This window comes from Eucalyptus grandis, chromosome 11 (genome assembly GCF_016545825.1).
Source record: "Eucalyptus grandis isolate ANBG69807.140 chromosome 11, ASM1654582v1, whole genome shotgun sequence".
Lineage (NCBI taxonomy): Eukaryota > Viridiplantae > Streptophyta > Magnoliopsida > Myrtales > Myrtaceae > Eucalyptus > Eucalyptus grandis.
In genome coordinates, this window is record NC_052622.1 from 13250739 (window position 1) to 13263891 (window position 13153).

Sequence of the window (13153 nt, forward strand, 5' to 3'; positions counted from 1 at the left end):
ATTCTCGTTTGCTTTTCGTTTCCGGGTTTTTTCCAGGTTAATTCGGAAATTATTACGAAGTTAATTAAAAGTGGATGTCGCGTCAGGGACTTTTTCTCTCTCGTTGCGTGGTGAGGATGGCGTCACGAAATTAATTTGCGCAATTACATTCGACCACGCCAAAGCGTGATATAAAAATAGAAAAATTCGTAAGTGCAATGTGATGCGAATCGGGACAAATATCGATAAAATCGTGAAAGGTATCTTTCACGTGAAAAACTCCAGCATCTTCGCTCTCGTTCTTTATTCAAATTTACTTGACTCGACCTCTCTTAATTGAGGTCCAAGTTCATGATAAGATTAAAAGAAAAAAAAAGGAAAACTTTTGTTTATGATAACATCATGAACATTTGAGAGAAAGGTCGAATGAGTTTAAAGACTGATGCGTAATTTTTTTCTAGATGAAGGAACTCATTAGTATCGAGGCCAAAATCTCTCAATCACAAGGAAAGAGACCCCAGGATATCGTCCTTTTCGAGAATGATCTTCATGCTTTGTGTGTGTGTGTATATATATGTGGAGAGACAGGGAGAGGTTAAAGAGAAAAATTGGGTTCCTAGACCTACAATTATCAATACTTACCTTGTCTGAATATTTGTGAAGGAATGGCGGGCCATGCCAGTGGGCCTTTGGTTTTGGGCCGTGGCCCAGTAAAAAAAGTGAGCTCCTTTCATCCATCTCTATTTGATCGTGTAAGTTGAAATACACATTACAAGATTGGAGTGTGTATACTAGATTAAATCATAGCCATGTATCATGGAAAATTATAATTCCACTTCGCAAGATCAAACCAATCTTTACGAAAGAGCAAAAGGACATGTCTTAACTAGCAAAGAATTTTCAATTCTTGAATTGCGTGTAAGTAGGTCACCCACCTTGTTGATCTCCGTGAGCAAAATTCTGAAAAACCTGAAGAACTCACAAGACCTCCAATATATGATCAACATCGAGTGAGAGGGAATCCGATGCCATGCCGCTTGGTCGGGAACGCGAGGAAAACCAAGCTACACGCCACCCCTACCCCGATCGGCACCGCCATGAGGAGCCGTCGGGCCTCCTCCGACGGCGAGGGATAGAAGCACCTGACCACGTTGGGGTCGAACAGCGCAATCGCCGCGAAGACCAGCACCGACATGACCCCATGCAACAAGTCCAGGAGCCTTATCCTGTACCTGTCTGCCTCCTCGGGCGAGAGCCGCACCGACGCGTCGAGGACTAACAGGCCCTTGAATGTCGCGATCCCGTGCCGGACCTTGCCACGCTCGTCCCGGATGCTGTCGGTGAAGGAGAGGAAGAAGCAGGAGGCGGCACAGAGGGCGAGGAGGGCTAGGGTTAGGGTGTGGTTTAAAGAGGTGGGGCATTTGCCCTGGTGGGTCAAGACCGGGGACACGACTTGGAATGCAAGGACCGTCCCCGTGGGGAGGAGGTTCGCCAAGTGCGCGGTTAGCTTGAAGGTCTTCCGCACCGCCTTTTGCGCTGGCGTCTTCGGTTGCCTTCTGGGTTCTTGATCTTGCGACGGACCGGTTATCCGAAGTAGGGATTGACCTTGTTCTTGCGCCGGAGCCTCCATGTTCAGGAATATCACAATACTGATGAAATGCTCTCTACCACCACCAGCCAAAATATCAAGAGCTTCGAATTTCAAGGATCTCGGTGACTGCAATGGAGGAAACTACGAGTGGAGTTTGGACAACGATATATAAATCAGAACGCGAAGGATTTGTTGTTTTTTGCCGTTACTTGTCAAAGGGTTTCTCAGTTGGGTGGCGTCAAATACAGAGCGCGAGAAGTTTGATCGAAACCGAATACTCTCTTTGAGCAAAAGCTTCGAGAAACTGTTCGTTTCTAGGAGGCTTCTGTGTAGTTGCATCTCTTCTCGCCTTATATCCAGAAGCTGTCCGGTTTTTGAGGAGCTCAACTGCTGTTTTTTCTTAGCCATTAATGAGGCATTGCAAGCTGTCTTTCGTTACTTTCTGTTGGCGAAACTTTAGTCCCGTTTCAACCTTCGTTATCACCAGTGCAACGTTACAGATCAGTTCCTGTTACACCCATCATAAAGATGCAGCAAAGAACGAGCACCGTATACAACCTGAAAGTCTCCTTCTTCCACCATATTTCTTCAAGATCTGCTGCAAGTCTTGCCTGATCATCTGCCTTATACGACAAAAGCTTGTTGGTGTAGAAATTGTTCGAGTACCAAGATCAGCCAAGAACAGAATGAGTTGGAAATTCTCATCTTTTAGATTCTCTGGAATCGTTTTCTCCTCTGAACGCGCCATGCATCGTGAACATTTTCGACACGGGAGCACGTGGGCAGGTTTCCTAGCCGTCCCGCGTCTCTCTTTTCCAAGCCCGGACGATGATGGGCTTCGCGACGGTGCTTTGCAGAGAAGGCCATCTCGATTTGCAGGTTCTTCGGACCCATGAGAGCCTGCAACATCTCATCTTCCAGGCCCATCGACTTTACAGCTTGCCCACCATATTAGCTCGAGCCTAGTGCGTTTAAAATTTAAATGCCCCAAAAAAATTTCGTAAGTCTTTTTTTTTAAAGGAAACACTTTTGACCAATAACTCGGACAGCGATTTTTCATCGGATAATTGCCATCTGATTATAACATCTGGAGAAGCATCTATTGGGTGTTTGGTATGGCTTTTCCAAAGTTACTACAACTGAAATAGGGCACTTTGACTTTTCAAGACAGCAAAAATCACGCGCTCGGTATTCTGGAAACCGAAGCACTGTTACAGCAGTTTCCACAAAGCTGCTTCCGGTAGTATTGAGATGCTATTTACGGTGGGAGTGATAACTATTTTGATCTAGAAATCAATTTCTGACTTTTTATTTTCCATATGATTTTTAAGTAAAATATGTGTTTGATAACTATACAAAATTTCTATTTTTTTAATAAAAAATCATTTGATAATAACAAGATTTCTCCCTTTCAAGTGACGGTAGGTGGTGGTCAACAAGCGGGGAGGTTGGCGGCTGGTGATCGGTGATGGCCGTTCGACATCCAGCAACAAGTGAGTGGCGGGTAGTAGTAAGAATGAACAATGACAATAGTTTTTTATTCCTCACTTTTATTCCAAAAATAAAAAATAAAAATAAAAATTTTAAATTTTGATTTTTGTTCTAAACCTATTTTGAAATAAAAATTTACTCAAAAATAGAAAAATTAAATTACGTTGTTAAACAAATTTCTGTTCCAAACTTGTTACAAAAAATAGGAAAATAAAAAAAAAGAAAGAAACATAATAATTATCATGTGCGCCCTTAAAGGTTATTTTGTTAGGATGAAAACGCGTACACAAAAAAGATTAAAATTTTAACTTTACAATAATAATATACTCATGAGAAAAAAAAAAAGTGACTGTTCAAAAACATTTTTCAAGACTATATATGAATGTATATTTGGCGTTAACTCTAATCAGATTTTCATTGGAACTTCAGTCACATGTGATGTTTCTCTTAAATTATTCTCATGCCGGTATATATGTATATGTTTCTTTGAGGAATTTGCGTTTCTTAATGTGAAATGTAATTAGAGTCAATGTTAGAGGACACATCACAACCAACTTCTAGAGAATTCGCACGCTGTCCTGTAACCGAGGGCACTATGCCGACAAGCCGGTTTGGAGGGACAAATTAAAGCAATTGGAAAAGTTTCTGGGCAATTTGCTGCAAATCCTAAGAACCTAAGGGGGGCCAATATGCAATATGCAAACTCCCGTCAATTTCCTCTGCAATTTCTTAATGGAAAGGACGTGCGAAGAAGATGCAGAAGCAAAAGTACAAAAACGAAGCTACAACTACCCCATGGGCACTTCAATGCAGGACGGCATGGAAGTCAAAGCGTCCCCCCCACCACCACTGCACCTACGCCACATGCACTAAAAGCTAAACAAGCTAAACACCAATAATTAATGAAAGCTGTCCTTTAGACCGAATGGGACGATAGGCTGGTCATCCATCACCAGTGACTTCACACGCCGGTCGTTTCCGCAAGAGCACCCGATCGGAAGGGGCAAAAAATTCAAACTGGGACCAGCCAATCGGTACTGCTGCTGCCGCTGTAGTTGATTTTTTTTTTTTGTCTTGGGATGGGATCTTTTCCCATGTGTTAAGAGTTGACATGGCCTTTGTTCGCATGTTCCCGTCACCTAACTAAGGACTAGCTCTGGGAACACCTGAACAAGCCTAGCCCACAGATTCCTAGAGTTACGAGGCATTTGCGCCGATGGTTTCCTCCCCAATTTCTCGTGCCTCCACAGGGGCGAAGCCATGGGGTTCTTGTTTTCCCCCCTTCTACTTGCTCCCCTGCTCTTTCATGTACTGCACTGGGTTCTCCGACGAGTAATTTGCCTTATTGGGGGCGTCTTCGTAGTAGTAAGGCGACAGCTTGCCGTCCCTCTTGACGATCCTGGCCGTGCCGCCGGAGCCAGCTTCCTGCAGCAGCTTCACCACCTTTCGCATTGAGGGCCGGCTTATGGGGAGTGAATGGGTGCAGAGGAGGCCGACCTCGAGGACCTTGGTTATTTCTTCCTTGTGACTGGCATCGAGTTTGGGGTCAATCACGTCGTCGATCCCTTTCTGGTTTAAGGTGGCGCTGACCCATGTCACCAGGTTTTTCTCCCCGAAAGCAGGATCTATTGGGAGCCTTCCTGTCACCAACTCCAGGATGACTACCCCGAAGCTGTATATGTCGCTCTTCTCGTTCACTCGAAGAGTATAGGCGTATTCTGCATCACACAGTCCAGTTCACGTTAGAATTGGATCAGCACATGTCGCTATTTCTGAAGAGACATTTGAAAGTGTAATATGATGCTGATGCAATACCTAATGCACAAAACAAAATTTCAAACAATGAACTGAAGAATCGATCTCGAACATGTAACAGTAGATTGCGCAAACGAATTGATTCGGATTTCGTAAAAATGATAAAGTAACAGACCTGGTGCGATATAGCCATAGGATCCCGCTATGACAGACATCTGTTCTTCTCCATTGCCAACTTTGACAATCTTTGCAACTCCGAAATCGGCAACTTTAGCTCCAAATTCTCCATCCAGCAATATGTTGTTCGACTTCACATCCCTGTGAACGATCGCGGGGACACAATCGTGGTGCAAGTACGAAAGCCCCTCTGCTGCATCAAGCGCGATCTTGTACCTCGTCCTCCAATCCAGCAAGCTCCCTTTACTTTCATGCAGCATATCCCCTAAACTTCCATTCGGCATGTACTCATAGACCAAAAGCTTGCAGTCTCCTGTGTTGCAGCAACACCATAACCTCACTATGTTCTTGTGCCGGATCTTCCCTAGAGTCTCGACCTCGACTTGATACCCGTCTTTCTCGGGCTCGAAGGTCGAAGCCTCTTTTTTCGTCACTCCTCTTAACTTCTTCACGGCGACTACTTCGCCGTTGCTCAGCTTGACCTTATAAACTTTTCCAGAACCTCCGCTGCCGATGACATTATCTTCTTTGAGGCAATCGGCGATCTCGAGCTCACTAAAGCCGAGCTTGTGAAACGATCTCCACTTGGACATGGCGGCGCCTTTCCTAGCCTTCTTGATGTTCTTGTACTTATAATAGAACCAAGAAATCCCCACGACAAGAACAAGGACGGCGAGCACAAAAATCACACTGAGCATCCACAAGGACTTCGACTTCCTCCCATCGCTCCTTGTAGGACAGAGACCCAGCAGATCTCCGCACAATCCCGGGTTACCGACGAAACTATCTTTGTAAACTTGCTTGTCATACATTGATGGAATGTCACCGAAGAGCTGATTGTTTGATAAGTTGAGCAAATTGAGCTTCAAATTCTGCAGCTCATCAGGAATTTTCCCCGAAAAGTAATTCCCGGATAGGTCGAGATAATTAAGCACCGTCAGACTGCCGATTTCAGCCGGAATTTCACCGGACAGCTTATTGTTATCCAGGTCAAGCTCATTCAGCATCCTCCACCCCTTGATTCCCTCAGGAATCTCACCGGAAAGTGCATTGTCGCTAAGATCGAGCGTACTCAACCGGCTCAATTGCACCAAACTTCTGGGGATTTGACCACTGAAATTGTTGTGACTACCATGGAACTCTACCAATTTAGTCAGCGACACGAACACATCCGGCACCGGCCCGGAAAACAGATTCCTAGAAATATCCAAGACAGAGAGATTATGTGCGCCGGAAAGCGCATCCGGAACATTCCCAACAAGTGAATTTTCTGCCAACTCGAGCAAATACGCGCGAGGTGATCCCCATAATCCTTCCGGAACTGTTCCAGAGAGCTGATTATGCTTCAACCTGATCCTGTATAAGCTCTCGCATTTTCCCAAACTGGGCGGGATTGTTCCGGAAAAGTTGTTATAGATCAACACAAGTTCCTCTAATTCACCATGCGCACACAAGTTCTCAGGTATTGGTCCCGAAAACTGGTTATACGACACGTCCAGGCTCTGTAGCCGCGAGTTCTTGCCGAGATCGCTGGGCAGCGACCCGTTGAGCTTGTTGTTGAACAGCATGAGCTCCTGTAGATTCTCCGACAATGCAATGCTCTCCGGTAAAGTCCCTTCGAAATGGTTCTCAAACAGATTGAGCGACTGGAGCGGCAAGCTGCACAGGTCGTCCGGAATCGCCCCTGTCAACTGGTTCGTCGACACGTCCATGAGCCGCAAGTTCGTCATGTTCGAGAACGCGAGGCTCAACTCGCCGGACAAGGAGTTGTTGAAGAGCTCGATTTGGATGGCGCTCTTCAACCAGGCAAGCGAGCTCGGGATCGGCCCGGTGAGCTGGTTCACTGACAGGTCCAGGTTCCAGAGCCGAGGTAGCCTCCCGAGAGATTCCGGAATCGGGCCCGTCAATTTGCAGTCGCTGAGCCAGAGGTACTCGAGGTTCGTCAGGTTACTGAATTCACTCGGGAGATCGCTCGGCGTCCACGGGTTGTAAGCGAGCTCGAGCCTCTTGAGGCTCGTGACGTTTCCCAGAAAGGAGGGCATCGTCCCGTTGAGGAGATTGCTCACGAGCGAGAGCGACTCGAGGCGGGCGAACTCACCGAACCGCGGCGGCAGCCCGCCGGAGAAGCTGTTGAACGAGAGGTTCAGCCGCGCGAGGCCCGGGATGGCGGCGAGCGAGCCGGGGATGGGGCCCTCGAGGAGGTTATCGGGGAGGTCGAGGCGGGTGAGGGCGCGGCAGGCGGAGACGGCGGAGGGGAGGGTGGAGTTGAGGTTGTTGCAGCGGAGGTTGAGGGAGGAGAGGAAGGGGAGGCGGCAGAGGAAGAGCGGGAAGGGGCCGCCGAGCTGGGAGTAGGAGAGGTCGAGGGAGGTGACGCGGCGGTCCGGGCGGCCGCAGTGGACGCCGGTCCAGTTGCAGGGGTCGGGGTCGCGGGGGTTCCAGGAGGAGAGGGCGCCGGCGGGGTCGGAGAGGCCGCGCTTGGCCTGGAGGAGGTAGAGGCCGTCCTGGCTGAGGGGGGCGGCCAGGGGCAGCGAGAGGAGGAACAGAGGGAGGAGGAGGAGGAGGAGGAGAGAGGGCGGCCGCATCGTGCTCTTGCTCTGCTCTGCTCTGCGGAACAGAGGCGCGCACAGAGAGAGAGAGAGAGAGGGAGGGAGGGAGGGAGGTTGAAGATGGCGGAGAGGAGCTTGATGCTGATATAAGGAAGAAGACGACCGGAGGAAGGGGATGACGGTGGTGGGTCCCCAGTTCGATGGGTTTTGTACAGTGATGGATTTGGACGCTGAGTTTAACTGTTTGCTATTTTTAAGGTATGTATCCTTGCGCTAAAAGAGAGAGAGAGAGAGAGAGAGAGATTTTTTGTACAGTAAGTGCATTACAAAAAAAAAAAAAATTGCGAAATAACAATTCATTTATTTCATTTTCAATGAGAAACGACGTCTAGAGATTCGTTGGTGGTTTAGCTCGTATTATATGTCGAAATAAATGAACCGGAGCGTAGTGCTGTTAAAATATAATGTATACTGAAGAATCTCATTGGCTCTCTTGTGGTTTTATGGTTTGCAGTGAAGCAAATCCTAGATGCATCATAATAGAAACTAAAATGTAGCTTAATTATTTATTGAACTAATTGAAATTTGAAGCGTGATGATTTTTGAAATGTGATGTATCTGTATTATAACGTAAAGAAGCATTGGGAAACCACTACTTTTGATGGGATCATAATTATTTTCTTCAACTCGGAGCATTTTTTGTTATTCTATAAGTGTTACCAAAATGGACGAATGGTTAATAATTGTGTTTTTTTTTTTTTATCTCTCATGTACTTCAATTTTTATTTTAATCTCATGAACAAATTGATGTAGAACAACTGGCAAATACTTATATGGAAATCTTTGAGCGTCGAAAGAGCATACAGTCCCACAAATCAAAAAATGTTGCAGGATCTTCGAAATTATATGAGTTACAATATTTGATCTCAAACTCACACTTTTTTATTTTTTATTTTCAAGATGTCAAAAATTTCGGACGTATTTTACAGATTTTTCTAGTAGCAGTTTGAAAACTTTCCCCTTAATCAATATATTTTCCTTGATTATGTTATTTAATTTCAATTATTTGATTATCTCATGAATTAAGACCTATTTATAAATACGCGTCTAAGATATTGTAACCGGCACTTCATCATTTAATTCACTATCTCCGTGGATCCCTTTCCAAGTGTTTCTTCGTCTGCATCACAAACATATCAAAAGAAGTGGAGACATTGTCATTTTTTTTTTTTTTGCGCATATATCTTCAATTTCTTCGTACCGTGTCAACAATTTCCTTACATCAACTGAAAAGTTAAATGTTTTATATTTGAATAATTTTACAAAATCTTTTCAATGCCACATTTTTGCATACTCGCAAAGCATGTGCAGTTTGATTATATTGGATACACAACAGTAACTTGTAATATCATTATGCAAAAATATTTTTAGTATTCATGGTCTTACAAATTCAATGCATTAAAACAACGGTAAGTCAATCTTCTGGGTGGCAAGAGAAGTTACGGGATTTATAGATCGGCAAACGTATTTGTATAAGCCGCAGGTGCTTGACTTAAATCGATTTATAAGACTCACAAGTCGTTCCTTGATCCTTAGGCAGCGGAGTCTCCGTACTTGTGCTCAAGAATATATAAATAATTAAATAAAAAAAATAAAGACTTCAGTCAACTTATTGTGTTATTGTCGGAAAATTAAGAAAAGAAAACCATTCTGGGCGTTGAGTGAATTTAAGAATATGGTCCAGACAAAGAGAAGCTTCAGTCAAAAAGAGTCAGCAAACGCGAGAGGGAAAAGGATGTGCTCTCCATTTCCCCAGGCTTTCTTCCTCGGTATTTACCGTTTGAGTTTGACTTTTTTAGAGGGCTTTGAAAGCCTTGGAATAGATGATGGAGATTTGCTTCTTTAGTTGCAAATATTTAGTGGAGATAAGCGATGAGATTCTCTTCTTCCTTTTTTGGAAAAAAAAAATAGATCGGATACAACTGGATGAAATTAATGGAAATAAGTCTAAGAACAAGGGAATTATGTTTAGCAAAAAATAAAAGGAACTCATATTTTTCGCTATTCTCACGTTTTATATTCTCTAATAATTAGAAGGATATAATAGGTGCATGAGTCATGTGACATAATCACTCTTATCTAATTCTTATAGCATGAGAACACGTGACAATAGATTGGAAAATTCATGTGAAGTAATCACTTGGATCATATTCTTGTAACGGCCTTTGAATGATATATTTCATGTGAAGAGCCGAATTTTATGAAGGTTAATCCAGCTATTCAATATATAAGAAAGTCATATGCTAGAAAAGGAGAGAGGAGGAGAGAAAAGAGAATATGGGAATAAAGTGTCTATGGATGGAAAATCATGTGAAGTAGTAGTCACTCTTATTCAATTTCCTTAATAGCTGTGAAGTGTCACGTTTCATGTGAATAGTCGAGTTTCATAAAAGGCAATACAAGAAACTATACCTAATCTAGCTTTGTAGTATAAAAAAAAGATATATAAGAGAAAATTACATTCCAGATTTTGTCCTTCACTTAGATTCCAATCTCTTACATTTTATCCTTTTTATATCTCTTACTAAAATAACCAAAAATAATTTTTAAAAAGTACTGTTTGAGGGTGAGAGAGAGAGAGAGAGAGATCACATCATGGAGCGTTATCCCTGACAAATGGCATACGAAACGTGAGTACAGTATCAAACGTGATTTAATTTTGGTGAGTGGAAGTGGGGCCGATCGAATAAGGACATTTCTGGAGAGGAAAACTTTGCAGCAAAAGGCCTAATAAAAATTGAATTTTTTGCCCTTTTGGTCATCCAACTGTTCGAGATTTCAACGACAGGAGGCTGCCCAAGTCAAAGAAGATCAGTGAGGGACGGGTGAGCGATTTGATTGGGATTTAACATTTGAGGGACGAATCCAAGAATTGATTGCAAGTGCATCCCCCTCAATTGCGGACGGTAGTAAAATGAAGACCATCTACCTTTTTCCCGGTGGGGGGGACTGCTATGTTTGGAATTCCATTATTAATTTCCTAAAAAAATGCTGGCAGTTGGACTTAGGAGAACAGTTGTCATGACCATAGAGAAAATTGTCTCATTGGTCTTGAATATATTGTGCATATGCGAATTTAATCATAAACTTTTAAACATTTACATGATATTTCAATGTAGAACTTCTAGTCAATTTTCATTAGAAATTACTAATATGGTAGTATGTCTTGTATAATAACTAGATTATTGATCTGTCACGTAGCGGTTTCACGGAAAAATTGACCGGAAATAACTACATTGAAATTTTAAGTAAAGAATTATGACTAAATTGATAAAATTAAAAAAAATTATGACTGAAATAATATTTGTACAATAAGTTGAAATCTTTTCAATCTTTTAAATGCACTGAAAAGATTTCGCATGATCTAATGTGATTTTAGGTGTTGACAATTATTTTAAAAAGAATTAGTCGCGTTTGAAACCCTAAAAGCAATAATACAAAGGAAAAGATCGAAAGAAAACATCTCTGAGAAGCACTAGTTAAAAAGAAAATGAAAAATCCTTAGAGCGATGTTCTATAAAAATATATTATATGTTCCGCATATAAATTTTTTTTTTTGTCTCATTTAACAATCCATAAATCTAAAATTTGACTCTTGACGTTACCATCTTAACCATTTTAGGTCTTTTTTTTTTTGGTGATTGGCTTTTTCAATTATTTCGTCCACACGTGAGGGAGGACTATAGCATGTAAAATTTATTTTGCACCTTTTTCTGCGACAATCCTAAGTTTCTAAATGAGGACGACGATTGCGGAATTTACATCTCGAGAATTTTTTTTTCTTTTTTTGGGCCCCCTCGACATGCCCACTCCCCGAATTCCATTTTGTGTAGGAGTAAACAGAAAAAAATCAATGATTTCCAATGCCCATTCGTCATCTATAAATCTTCTATGGGGGACCAAAATTCTGTTAAAGAAACTATGGTCAAAATGTCGTCTCTCCTCCTTTTGTATTTTTCCTAGTATTTGATGCCGTCAAGAAAACTTCAACAAAATTCTGCTATATATGACATCATTATTCACCATATTGTGCATATAAAAGTTGATAAATCCTAGGGGCAAGCTCGAAACCTTCCAAGCATAAATTGTCCAATAGCATAACCCCCCGCTCCCTCTTTTTTTTGGGCCAAGCGCCGTATTTATTGGTGATCGGATAAAGCATGGGATGAAGTCCGAGCACATAAAATACTTCGCTGATCTTATCGATGAGGTAAAATGCTATCCAAAACCCAGGTGAAGTGCCCGAATTTGAATTGTTTATACTTGACGCGATCGAGAATCCATACTCGCGCCGTTTTCTTTGTTTTTTTATTATATCTTATTTCTTCGTGTACATGTATTGAAAGTAATTCAGGCAGGATGTTTAGCCATTGATGAAGGATGACAGGCAAGTATATAGTTGCGATCCAGCCATGCCTACACACAAACTGTAGCAGTGTAGAGGTTAGAAAATTGAAACGAAGGAGACAAAATTAATTTAATGCTCTCGAGAAAAAATAATAATTTTTTCTAAGCTCAAACCAAACCTAAACCTAACGCAGAAGTTAGATTGAGAAAATAAATTGAAAAAGAAAGAAAGAAAAGAGAGAATACCCTCGTGCGTGAATCTATCTATATATATATTTCGGTTCTAGAGCTTCTTTTGACTGAGACTTAGAGAATCGGGCATTCCCAAAGTGCAAGAAACACAAGCATTATTCCAAAAGAGTAGTGTGAAATGCATCTATTCTTTTCTTGCAACACTTTGCGGAATATAGTGCAACTTTGCAGAAATATATACGAAATAGTCACTTGATATTAAATTATAAATTTCATAAATTATGGGCTACTTTGGACGTATGCCATTTTAAAAGAGAAAAGAAAAGAAAAGAAAATGATGATGGTGTGCTGCACACCAGGGCCTACTTTGTAACTTTCCAAATCTCTAAAATCAATGTGAAAGGGAGAAATTAGAAAATTTAAATATTAAATTCGAAAGAAAAAGACTTAGAATTGTCAGTGTGGGAACATTTTAATTTCACAAAACATTCAAATGTAGAGAGCTAAGTCTCCAATAACTAATTTAGAATTCATCCAAGCAGAATTCGGTATATATATAGTTTGTGAGAATTGTCGAAATTTCTTCCTTTATTGCCGCTCAAGGAGAAAACAAACACAACTGATAAAAAGGGAGACCATAAACAATTTTTGAAATAAAATAAGAAAAGCGAGCTTTCACTAAAGCTCAAGAAATGTAATTAAAAAATAAATCATTCTTTTTTAGCCTAAAATGAAAATATGTTTTCCGATATTTCCATGCTCATTGAATTATTTTTCTTTTTCACACACCAATTATACACAAGGAACATAAAAAAAAAAAAAAAAAAAAACAAAATTAGACCTTCACTTTTTATTTATTTATAGAAACATCGAATATAGCGCAACACTTGCGAAATTACGAACAAAATATTCACTTAGTTTTGAATCACTATTTTAATTAATAGATTATGGGCTACTTTAGGGTTTATACTAGAAAAAGTGATCATAATGTGTTACAAATCAAGGTCTACTTTCT

General features: G+C 41.6%; 2 protein-coding genes across 2 annotated transcripts; both read right to left on the reverse strand.

Annotated features, from left to right (window-relative positions):
* Positions 1–979: 979 nt before the first annotated feature.
* On the reverse strand, positions 980–1609 carry LOC104427259 (protein DMP7). Its single transcript, XM_010040377.2, has one exon. The coding sequence runs from the start codon at positions 1607–1609 to the stop codon at positions 980–982; it is 630 nt and encodes a 209-aa protein (XP_010038679.2).
* Positions 1610–3749: 2140 nt separating this feature from the next.
* On the reverse strand, positions 3750–7605 carry LOC104424950 (receptor-like protein kinase HSL1). Its single transcript, XM_039305654.1, has 2 exons — positions 4992–7605; positions 3750–4779 (listed from the first exon to the last, which is right to left on the reverse strand). The coding sequence occupies exons 1-2, from the start codon at positions 7573–7575 to the stop codon at positions 4346–4348; spliced, it is 3018 nt and encodes a 1005-aa protein (XP_039161588.1). The 5' UTR covers positions 7576–7605; the 3' UTR covers positions 3750–4345.
* Positions 7606–13153: the final 5548 nt, after the last annotated feature.